Here is an 11,411-nt window from a genome sequence, read left to right on the forward strand (position 1 = left end):
TCAACTATGGTTTAATAATGAAACAAAAGGACTGAAGTTTGTGCCACTTAATAACTACCAACCAATGATACCCCCAAAGCCCGATCCTATAAGGTCAAAAGGTGTGCCCCACCTCAGGGATAATAAAAACTATTGTAATGTAAAACACCCGCCAAGGTGCAGCGTGTGCCTTATCACCGGCAGTGAATACACACCCCCCGCACTAACGTCAAGCCAATAATACACATATATGACCCTGCGGCAAACGCAGCACTTCCACGGGGCCCCCACAGACTCCGCCCCGGCCTGAGCGGCATCTACTCAGTGTCACCGGATACACTGTAGATGATAAGCCGAGCTCTATTGGAGAAGCCGCGGGGAGGGGTTTCTTGGTGGCACCGCCTCCTTGGTGACGGGGAGAGACGACCCCGGGATCTCCAGGAAGAGACACCGAGACAGGAGACGCAGTTTCGCAGAGAGTCCCCCCCGGGAAACACAGTCTGTCAGGGGTCTCAGCCAGCTGGCCAGCGGCCTCTCCCCGCGGCCTCCATGAGCCTACCATTCCGCCAGTGAGTGATCCGGCTCCCATGGGCTCCGGGGCCCTCTCTGCCGGGCCCCAGGCCCCTCCGACCCCGCACAAGAAGATGAAGAAGCGGAAAGAGCTGAACGCGCTGATTGGTTTGGCCGGGGACGGTGGGAGGAAGAAGCCCAAGAAGGGTAGCGGGCATCGGCTGCTGCGGACCGAGCCCCCGGGTTCCGACTCGGACACTGACACCGAGCAGGAGGAGTACAGTCCGCTGGGGGAGAGGCACGGCCGCCTGGGAAGGTGAGAGAGCTGAGAAGGGGGCATGCGTGGGCAATTGGGAGCAGCAGGCTGGGATCGGGTGATCTTGAGTGGGTGCGCAGGTCGGGGGAAAGTGACATTGAGTGGGGGGCACGGGCTGGGGGCAGGTGACACTGTGGAGGGCACAGGCTGGGGGGCAGGTGACACTGTGGAGGGCACAGGCTGGGGGGCAGGTGACACTGGAGGGGCACAGGCTGGGTGGCAGGTGACACTGTGGAGGGGCACAGGCTGGGTGGCAGGTGACACTGTGGAGGGGCACAGGCTGGGGGGCAGGTGACACTGTGGAGGGCACAGGCTGGGGGGCAGGTGACACTGTGGAGGGCACAGGCTGGGGGGCAGGTGACACTGTGGAGGGGCACAGGCTGGGGGGCAGGTGACACTGTGGAGGGCACAGGCGGGGGGGCAGGTGACACTGTGGAGGGCACAGGCTGGGGGCAGGTGACACTGTGAAGGGCACAGGCTGGGGGCAGGTGACAATAGCTGGGAGATAAGCTAGGGTAAAGTGACTGGGGTATGTTAACACTGGGGACAGGCAGGGGTAAGATGACTTTAGGTCAGGGGTACCGATTGGATTAAGGTGACACCTATTGGGGGGACAGCATGTGGAATGGTGATTGGTTGGAGGGGGCAAACAGGGGGCAGGTGGCACTGGATGATGGGGCAAATAATTGTAAATGGAGGAACAGGCAGAGTAAGAGGTCTCTTCTCCATCCGAGTGCCGCTTGGTAGGGTAATTGGGGTTATTGATGCGCTGATGTCACGAGGTGTGGACGGGGATCTCATAACCTGATCAATCTTCATAATAACATCCTTTATGATGCTTTCTATTTGAATTGGAGGGAAGCGGAGGATACAGGACCTGGATTATGGGACTCACACCAGGGAACAATATTCCGGATACAAATACTGCCTGCAAGTCTAGAATAGTTCAGACAAAACGCGCAATGAATGTGGAACAGTGGCAGCGATACAAACTAATAGACAAGGGCCAAACACAGAATGATGTCACTCGCTGACACGCTATTGCAGGAAGGGTTTCTCCACCCCAAATCCACACCAAAGGTTGAGAAGCCCTGGCCTTGAGGTTTTGGATACAGTGTGCCCCAAACAAAGACAATGAACAGGAATCTCTACCCTATCACACCCTGTGGTTTAAATGGAATCTTTTCGTGATCAGTATACATAGGGTTAATCAATTTTATTTAAAAAACACCTACCGTGCGGAGTGTAAACAATGGGGGCAAATATCATTACCACAATGGGGTATTGCAGCGCTGGCCACGAGCTTTGAATGCAGGTTCAGGGGTGGAGAGGCAGCTGATACTATGTGATGTATTTTTAGTGTGAAGGCACATGTACTCGATAACCTCTCACATACCTCCAGAGTCACCCGAGTGCAGGGACTATATATATATATATATATATATATATATATATATATATATATATATATATATAACACACGGTGTCACCTAAGCGTAGGGACAGGCGCCAGCACATTATATACAGCCACTGATTAGGTGAGAGCCTTTGGGTTCAGCTCCGTGCGGCTCCATTTGCTCTGCTTATCAGGATTATCGAGTTAACCACAAATAGCCTTTTAAACTTAAACTTGGCTTAGCGGACACAACGTGCCATCGGAACACAGGAGTGATGGGAGTGATAAATGGCTGTCGGAAAACCGGAGTGATGGGAGTGATAAAAGACCTGTACGCCTATGAAGAGTTAAAAAAATAAATATCTGTTTGCTGCTACAATAGTCATTTACAACATTAACCCCGTCTGCGCTGGATTTCTGATCCGCTTCATGTTATTTTAATAAACACAATTTGCCCTTCTTTAAAAAAAAAAAAAGCACTTGTCCAAGTGACCCCAAACTTTTGAGCGGCAGTGTACTTTTTTTGTTTTTCTTCCTTGCGCTTCTAATAGCATTTATGCATCTTTAGTCTTTGTACCGGCTTGCGTCTTATCTGCAACCTTTGCGTCTGGCAATCGGGGTGAGATTGATGTTTACGCAGGACAGGCGGCGCGGGGGTCGTGTGGGTTTATTGCTGCTGTAGAATTAGATAAAGGGGGCTGCTGTCTGGATCGGGATTATATGATGCATTTGGGGGGGGTATACATCTGATCACTGACTCTGATCACAGTTATAGTTTGCTGATATAGTATCGTGTATGTATAGGAGGCTTTATACAGTATCGTGTATGTATAGGAGGCTTTATACAGTATCGTGTATGTATAGGAGGCTTTATACAGTATCGTGTATGTATAGGAGGCTTTATACAGTATCGTGTATGTATAGGAGGCTTTATACAGTATCGTGTATGTATAGGAGGCTTTATACAGTATCGTGTATGTATAGTAGGCTTGTAGCCTGTTAATTCTAGTTTGATGGCCAGATAATCAGGATACAAAACCGTAAAATGTACCATTTTTAAAGTGGAGATTATTTATTATTGACTTATATAGCGCCATCATATTCTGCAGCGATGTACGGGACACAAATAGCGCATAACCGTTTAAACGCTGCCTTTATTACATTTTTAAATCCGGATTGTTTCTATCAGTATTGGTACCGTGTTGCTTGAATTCTTTAAAAGTTCTCTCGCCTCCCTAGGTCAGACATGGTATAGATTCTATAATGCCAATAGGGTCCACAGTGCAGATGTCTTTCGTTGGGGTCACTTATGGGGGGGGGCTTCTGGCTGTAACATACCGTCATGTGCGAATGGAACACAGGAGTGATGGGAGTGATAAACGGCCTCTGTACTCCTATGAAGATATTCCGTTAAAAGTCAGCCGTTTCCAGCTACAATAGTCATTTTTGAAATTCAAACCATAATACGATCCAACGTATGCGTCAAGGGTTGATTTTGACGTTTTGTTTTTTTTGTCCCGATTTGCTCACTTTTTCTGTGTGCGTTTTCTCGCCAGCAGAAAATCAAATATTGTCTGTTCTCCCCCCCCCCCGCACGTATTTGTACATGATTACTCAGAAAATCCCATTGTTCCAAACTCCGCAAATTTGACTTTGCGATGAATGCACAGGTTTCGCAGGGAACATTGTGATTGACAGATTGTTAAATAGAACTTGAATGATTACTGAATGTAACGTCGTCGATGATTTGTTTACAGGGGCGAGTTGATGCGCTGCTGCCGAGTCTGCTACCCCCTGTGTGGTTTTGTTGTGTTGACCGCTTGCGTAGTGACCTGCGTGGGGCTTGTTTGGATGCAGGTTGCGTTGAAGGACAGCATAGATGTTCTTAAAGACAAGTTTAGAACGAGTAAGTATACATTATGTATTTTTTTCATCACACCAGCATATTCTATGTTTATATTTTAGGCATTTTTTTTTTTTGGCATTCGGAATCACTGAGCGGGGGGGGGGGGGTCAACAGCAGCGGATTCTCTCTCCTCTATTTAACACTTTGGAGGGAGGGAGGCTGAGTCCGTTCCTGTATAGGCTTTCATTAGTCAGAGTCCTACTGGGTGATTAAGACTGAGCCATTCCATTGTTTACCACAGGCAGTATTTCTGATCCATTTCATGTTGTTTTAACGGACAAAATGTTCTTTCAAAACAAAGACATGTCTAAGTGACCCCAAACTTTTGAACATATACGTTTATTTATTTTTAAAGACCATACTCGAATGGCGTATGAGTAAACCTCCTGTTCTGGACGTCCCCCTGTACGATCGTCATAAGATTTCTTCTCTTTGTTGCAGTGGAGTCTGGCCAGACGAACTCGCTTCAAGATATTCCCAAAATCAAAGAAGATTTGGTTACAAACAAAAAACAACTGAACGAGATATTGAATGGTGACAGCGGACTGAGCAAACTGTGGACTAACATTACGGATATGAACAAGCAGGTGATCACGATGTTCCTGGTGTTTCCCGTCAGAGTGTAGCTGTGTGAGCTGGCGTGGAGTCTGCCTTCTTCATCAAGAGTGCTTGGACGCGAGCTTGAGCTGAGCCGGCCCGAACGCCTCCTTTCATTTAGTATTTTGAGTCACTCAGACGTTTGGCCCAGTGAGGCGCTCAGCCTAGGACGGCTACCGTTTTTCAGTTCGTGTTCATATAAGGGGGGCAGCGAGACGTCATTTACTGAAATCAAAGCAGAGTTTTAGTTACGAGGCAGCTGCCTTCTCCCATAGACGTTGGGATCTGTAGTCAACCCGCTCTCAGCCCGTCCGTGCCACTGGCTCACCAGTCTGCTAGAGACGGTAACGTCACAGGTCCCCTGCAAAGTCTTTCTATGTAGAGGGAAGTCTGCGGGGACTTTTTTTATTTCACTAACAGAACAGTCATGTCGCAACGTGTACAGGAATACTCATTTAACTTTGTGTGGTACCCTTGGCTCATGTAAAGGGCCATCAGCGAAGAGGACCCCTGGGTCCTGCCAGATACCACATTACTTAAAACTGATGAGCTGCATCTTAGTAGGTAAACTTAAATATAGAAAGAATAAAACTCTCTTCAACCTAAACCACCTAAACTGCATGTTATTTAACACTCAAAGGACACTTTTTGATTAGATCAACTAAAATGAAGGCTAATTCATTACTATCAGTAGGTCGCTTATGGGATCAAATGATTCATGTGAACATTTCAACCACAGGCTTAGGCGAGGCAACTATAGCAGAGTCTACCAGGAGGGTCAAAGTGCTTTTATTGTCTGCTTCAAGGAACTGTCAGGCCTCTGTGTGAGCCACGATAAGTAGAAATACCAGTTTCTTTATTCTGAGAGCTTCACTTAGTGATTATTACCCATTACTATAACGCTTTATTGTTCTACGCTGGGGTTGGCAGCTCGGACACACGTCCTGTCTATCGTCACAACAACTGTAACCTAGCTCTCTCTCTCGGCGTTTTCTTTTTGAATTGTTTCTTACAAGATATACTTTCGTCTGTTAGATTGCGCAGCTGACGTCGGCCGTTAACCACCTAAAAGCCAACCTAAAGTCTGCTTCCGATTTGATTAACCTTCCAAACGCCATGGAGGAGCTTCAGAAGGTACGTAGCGACTCTCAATGTATAGATTCCTTGTTTGTGTGAAGGCGCTGTTCCACCTACCCTGCTGAACTGAACACTTTTCTAACTAAATGCAGCATTAGTAACATAATTCCCAAACCTCTTCCAGAAATAATGAATTCATTTATAATTTATGCCATAAAAACTGTGTAAGCTTTGTGATCGGCTCCTTGTGAGCCAGCGCTGGGGTGGGGGGGGTCAGGATTCTGCTGAATCCCCCAATGTATTTGCAGGGGGGGGGGGGAGTCTCTTAAATCTCAGGACCATGTGCATATGATGGCTTCATTGACCATTTTAAGACAACAAGCCAGCCTTGTGACAGGTACTTGTATCCACATGCCTTTATTCGTGGTCCGGCAAGCCCTCCACCCCCTTGTTTTTGCTTTGTTTCAGAGCGTTGCTACTTTGGGCAGCACGTTAACCAGCGTTCACCATGACGTAGAAACCATGCAGACGGCAGCTGAAGAGCAGAAGAAGAAAGTAGAGACACTGCAACAAGATATGGTAAGAAAGCATAGGTTTCAGCGACCTGCACATAAAATGAATAGTCCTTCTTAGAATCCCGGTCTGCCAATATTACAAGATTTTATGAACATTTGGTGTTTGTTTTGTAGGCAAAACTTTCTGCAAAAGATGGACAACCATCCCCAACGTCTTCGACTACCGGCAATGGACTTCATATAACGCAGGTCTGACGTACTATTCCTGTTCATGGCACCCCTGTCTGTTTGGTTTTTTTTTTGTATTTTGTGGATTTATGGAAATGTCCAAGAAGAATAGGTCAATGTTTAAGTGAGACGGCCCCCTAAACAAATTTACCTTTAAAACCATAGAACAATATAGATTGCCTTATCCATACAATTGTAAGCCCCTGGTTGTTGTCTCTTTTAAATACTTTCACAGTAAAAGAGTTTAACTCTTATCGCGCTGCATTGTTCCAAGCAGGGTCCCTAGGTGTAAACTTTTTGACAGCAAGATTTTGAATTTTCTTCTTTTTTTCTGGGTTAAAAACAACATATTGAAATATTTTCTAGCTGTTGCTTTTACAGATAATTTATCAGCCGAGTAGAAAAATTATATTTAAATGCAATTCATTAAAAAAATATTTAAGGAGTTAAAACAACATTACGCAAAGCAGAGCAGTATTTAAGTGAGCATATTAATTGGGGAAATGCTCAGTATGGTGATTATTATAGAAATTAAAGCAGAAATGGTCAACAATGCTGGGTTTAAAGGAGTCCAATTCTTTATATATGCATTGGATTTTTGGCCCATGTTGCACTGAAGCGACTGCGTACTTCTTTATGGCAGGATACAGCTTAAGTGCGTCTTTAAATATTTTGCTGTGCCAGTACACCATTTATTGGTGTTTAATATCCCTCATCATAAATCCATATGATGGTGTCTACAGATAGATTGTAAGTTCCTTTGAGCAGGGCCCTCCTCACCTGTTGCCTCTGTTGTCAATTTGTTATGTTACATACTACTTATTATGTCCTGTCTACTCATTGTACAGCGCTACAGAATTTGATGGCGCTATATAACAATAAATAATAATAATAATAAACATCCATGTTAGAATTCAATCTTCTGTATATGCCATGGGAACAGATGAGCAAAGGAAGCAGAAGTTTGTGTTCCCAGGATCTGTATGATTATTCCTCCTAGTTATCGGGTAATTCCTATTTTATAATTGCCCCCGTGAATAGAGGAAATTAATTCATATGTTTTGCCGCTGATCTCCCGCTTTCTTGAATTACCAACTAAATGTTGGCGGCAGCTTCCTAAAAAGGTCCCTAAATGATTGTTTTCTATCATGTGTGTCAATTTTGGGTAATATGTGCCCCTAACGTATGTCGTTCTGAACGCCAGCAGGAAGTTCTGTACCTTCAGAACTCTTTTGAAGATCTGAATGCCACCGTGGTTCATTATCAGAAACAAAACGAGCTTAAATTTCATAACGTGGACTCCAGTGTTTCTAACATAAGCCAAAGAGTCGTCGTACTGGAAAATGAAATGCAGCTTGTGAGCAAGATTCAGACAAAAGAAAATACATCTGTTGCTACGGTAAGTTTACGTAAACTGATTAAAGGATTGGATGGCCAATTCATTAATGTATAGATGCCATGATCATAAACATTAGCTGTAATGCTCAATTGAAGGTCAATGTTGTTTTGGGGGCACGCATATACATACTCACTGCCCCCCCCATTCATTTTTCTAACCTGTCTGTTGTACTTTTCTCTCCATGACACTCTTCTGTTCCCCTTTTCTCTAATCCTTGATCTTCGTAGTAAATCTTTTTGCTGTGAAAGGTGTAGTTGTTACTGTCACAGATATTTTTCACATCCAAACGAAAAACGTTTCTAAACCTAGCCCCTGTCGGTTTGGTGCCAATGAGAGCTTTCTACGAGTTGGCGTGCCGAGGAACGAGCCGTAAATGTCAATATTTTTGTTTTTGCGAAGGAGACCGACCAGGGAGAGTCCCCTATTTCGAACCTGCGAGAAAAGCTGCAGCTCATTCAGGCCCTGACCAACAAGCCGGAAGGAGACAAGCAAACCGGGAACGATGGTGAGAGTTTAAGATCAGTCTGTATCCTTTCTGATTAAACAGTCCTAACTCGGGGCTACTAAGCCTAACCATGCATAGTCTAAGATCACAGAGGCGTAGCACATAGCAACAAGCCACTTTGTAATTTCATTTTTAAGTCTTGTACAGCGGGGCAATTACTTTCAAGGGATCCATGTATAAAGTGGATATAGAGGCAAAGGTGATCATTGTTGACCTTATTTGCATGCACCTACCCAGAATCCCTTGTGGTTGTGGCAGCACCATGAGATTTCTGAGGGGAAAAACAAGCTTTCTGGCTTGTCTGGTGTCTGTAGATGAGAGTTTAATAATACTTCTACTACACCCTTAATTTTACGTGGAAGGGTTTTCCATCACCTTTACCCACCATAACTTATGCAATAATTATTATATCACAGTATATATTTTCCAGATCCTTCTCAAGAATGCCATGTTAAGGTGCTGTTTCTCTAGTATGCCAAGCCAATAAACCATAGCAGATATTCTTTCCTCTGAAGGTTTAATCACATCAAAATAATAGAAAGTTTTCAGAGTTTTTTTCCCCCCTTCAGTTTCTATGGCAACAACCAATTTATATCACGTTACAAGTGGAAAAATATCAGTGGGGCAAAAATGTACATCAAGCCTTTACCCCCCCCCCCATGCCCAATACTGATCTATAGTATGTGCAATGCGGAGTGGACAAAAATGTAAACCCAGGATATACACAATCCTTTTTGGTTTTTTTCTAGGTGCTCCTGTGAGCGATACGGTTACATCGCAACCCGCTCTTGCGAGACTTTCGCAGAGGTCTGTCCGATCCAATAAACAAGGACTCTCGTTACCTGGAATATCTACTGAAAGCGGTAAATCCAACACATGAAAAATCATAGAATATAAAATGATCGAGTTCCGCTGTTTCACTTTTGTGTTCATCTTTGCCAAACGTTTAAATTGTAAATGGGGTCATTACAGTGTTCTTCACAGCTGCGGGCTTCTATATGCCGCAGATATGAATGATGTCATCGCCACATTTTAATGATCATCCTTTTGTCATGTCCCCTTTGGCTTATGTTATGTAGCATGCCCCTGAGTCCCAAATCGATTTTAATATGTGTAACCGTATTAAATATCAGACTCTATTTTGTTTTCCAGATTTGAAAGAATTGTTCCGAACGTCGGGCCAGGGTATTAATGGAAAATTATCTTACGTTGAACTGGAGAATTTGCTTGGTGCCGGCATTCCAGAGCCCCAGTCCTTCCTGGAATACGATACAGATGGAGATCAAAAATATTCCTTTTCGGAACTGAAATCCGCTTTGGTTGCATAGCAACTGTACGGGACAGAGGGGGTAACCGTGAACTAAAGTGGTCATGTCTACACGTGTCAATACTCTTAAGCATTGACCTGGCCTACTAAGCAATGTTCCAGCTCAATGAGCGTCATTGTACAAGTTTTTTTTGGATTTCTCTTTTTTTGACCTCACGTGATGGACACAAAGTGGTCCAGAGGCATTTATATTTGTGCTTTTAGAAATATGCTATCTGTTCCTCCCCTGACCCTTTTTATCTTAATTTGAAGAAAAAAAAAAAAAAAAAAAAAAATTATTTACAAAAAGCTTAGATTCCTAATTTTATAGTTTAATAAAACTTGCCTTAAGTGTGTTGCACTTTACACGTAGCGTAGAAGTGATCTCTCACGATAGGACCCTGACTATAAAACGTACTATGCACACGCAGGCTGAGAGGGTCGGAGCCGTGGAGAGCTGACATGGACTAATAGATCCCAGCATGTACATAATATGTAATAACACGGGACCTGATGAGGCGGAAATGCTGAAGACACGTATGCACAGGGTATTTGGCCGAAGCTGCCAGTTGCGCTGGAAGATCTTGAGTCTAGTCTTCACTGTAGAACCTCACGTTTTCTGGATTGTGAATGTAACGTTCCGACTCGGAACCTCATCTAAGTGCTCAGGACGAGAAGCAGAAACTGAGACCACTAACCATTTTTGTCACCATGCTAATTTTAACCCCCCTTTTTTTTTGCATTTTAACAAGTGTGTAGCGACAGTCTCGTGCCCAAAGATGTCTTCGACATGCTTGGCCATTCTGTAGGCCGTCTTACTTTCTAGACAAAGAGCATGCTGAGAGAAAATCTATATTTAATAATCCCGAGAAGAGTATTTTGGGTCTTGACGTGTAACAAAAATTCTACTTGATCTCACGTATGCTTCAGAGTTGTACATTTCTCAAATAAACTATTTGTATATAAAATGGTGTTTTATTCTAGTATTGTAAATAAGCAAGACCTGATTGGTATTTGACTTTGAGAAGATGTGGTGTCCATTAAAGGACTAGAATATTACACTGATGATGACAGAAGAGAAGTATTAGCTTTTTTTTTTTTTTATTACAACTCTGTCTTGGAAGGTATTGTGATTAATTACACTTAAAGACAAAAGGGATTCTGGTGCAATAGTTGAAAGGGGGTCTTATCTCGATTCCACTTTATGGGCCATTCCATCGGCCGCTCTGTTGATAATGCCGTCTCAAACTTTTCATATTCAATTTCAGTACGACTGTCCCAAAAGTGTTCACAAAACATTGAGCGTTGTGCTTGTAGTTCCTCTGTTAGTTGCTCAGGGACCATTAACTGTTAAAAATGAATATGAATCTTCTATAAAGCTAGGCTTCTATATTGGCCGTTACTAGAGGGGGCTTCTGAATTGTACAGGGGGGTCTACTTTGAAAATAGTTTGTGCTGGGTACCCATTATGCTGTTCTTCATTTAAGCCCAGAGTCTATGGGAAATCTCACCCGTCTTAGGATAGCAAAACCCAAAACGTACTTTCAATAAAACAGAGCATGTATTTTCTATTCAAAGCACGGGAGTTGATGTATTACAATGGGAGTATTGAATGTCATTAGATTGTGTAGGCTTGGGCAGAGTAGGTAGAAACATTGAGACCATGAAATAAGAGTA

At 43.9% G+C, this 11,411-nt stretch overlaps 1 protein-coding gene across 1 annotated transcript; it reads left to right on the top strand.

Annotated features, from left to right (window-relative positions):
- The first annotated feature begins 566 nt into the window (after positions 1–566).
- LOC149288521 (EF-hand calcium-binding domain-containing protein 14-like) lies at positions 567–9,756 on the top strand. Its single transcript, XM_089491680.1, has 9 exons — positions 567–805; positions 3,959–4,107; positions 4,549–4,694; positions 5,740–5,838; positions 6,250–6,360; positions 7,732–7,923; positions 8,323–8,428; positions 9,178–9,291; positions 9,581–9,756. The coding sequence occupies exons 1-9, from the start codon at positions 567–569 to the stop codon at positions 9,754–9,756; spliced, it is 1,332 nt and encodes a 443-aa protein (XP_089347806.1).
- Positions 9,757–11,411: the final 1,655 nt, after the last annotated feature.

This window comes from Sceloporus occidentalis, unplaced genomic scaffold (assembly GCF_023333645.1).
Source record: "Sceloporus occidentalis isolate IW3139 unplaced genomic scaffold, rSceOcc1.0.p SCAF_51, whole genome shotgun sequence".
Lineage (NCBI taxonomy): Eukaryota > Metazoa > Chordata > Lepidosauria > Squamata > Phrynosomatidae > Sceloporus > Sceloporus occidentalis.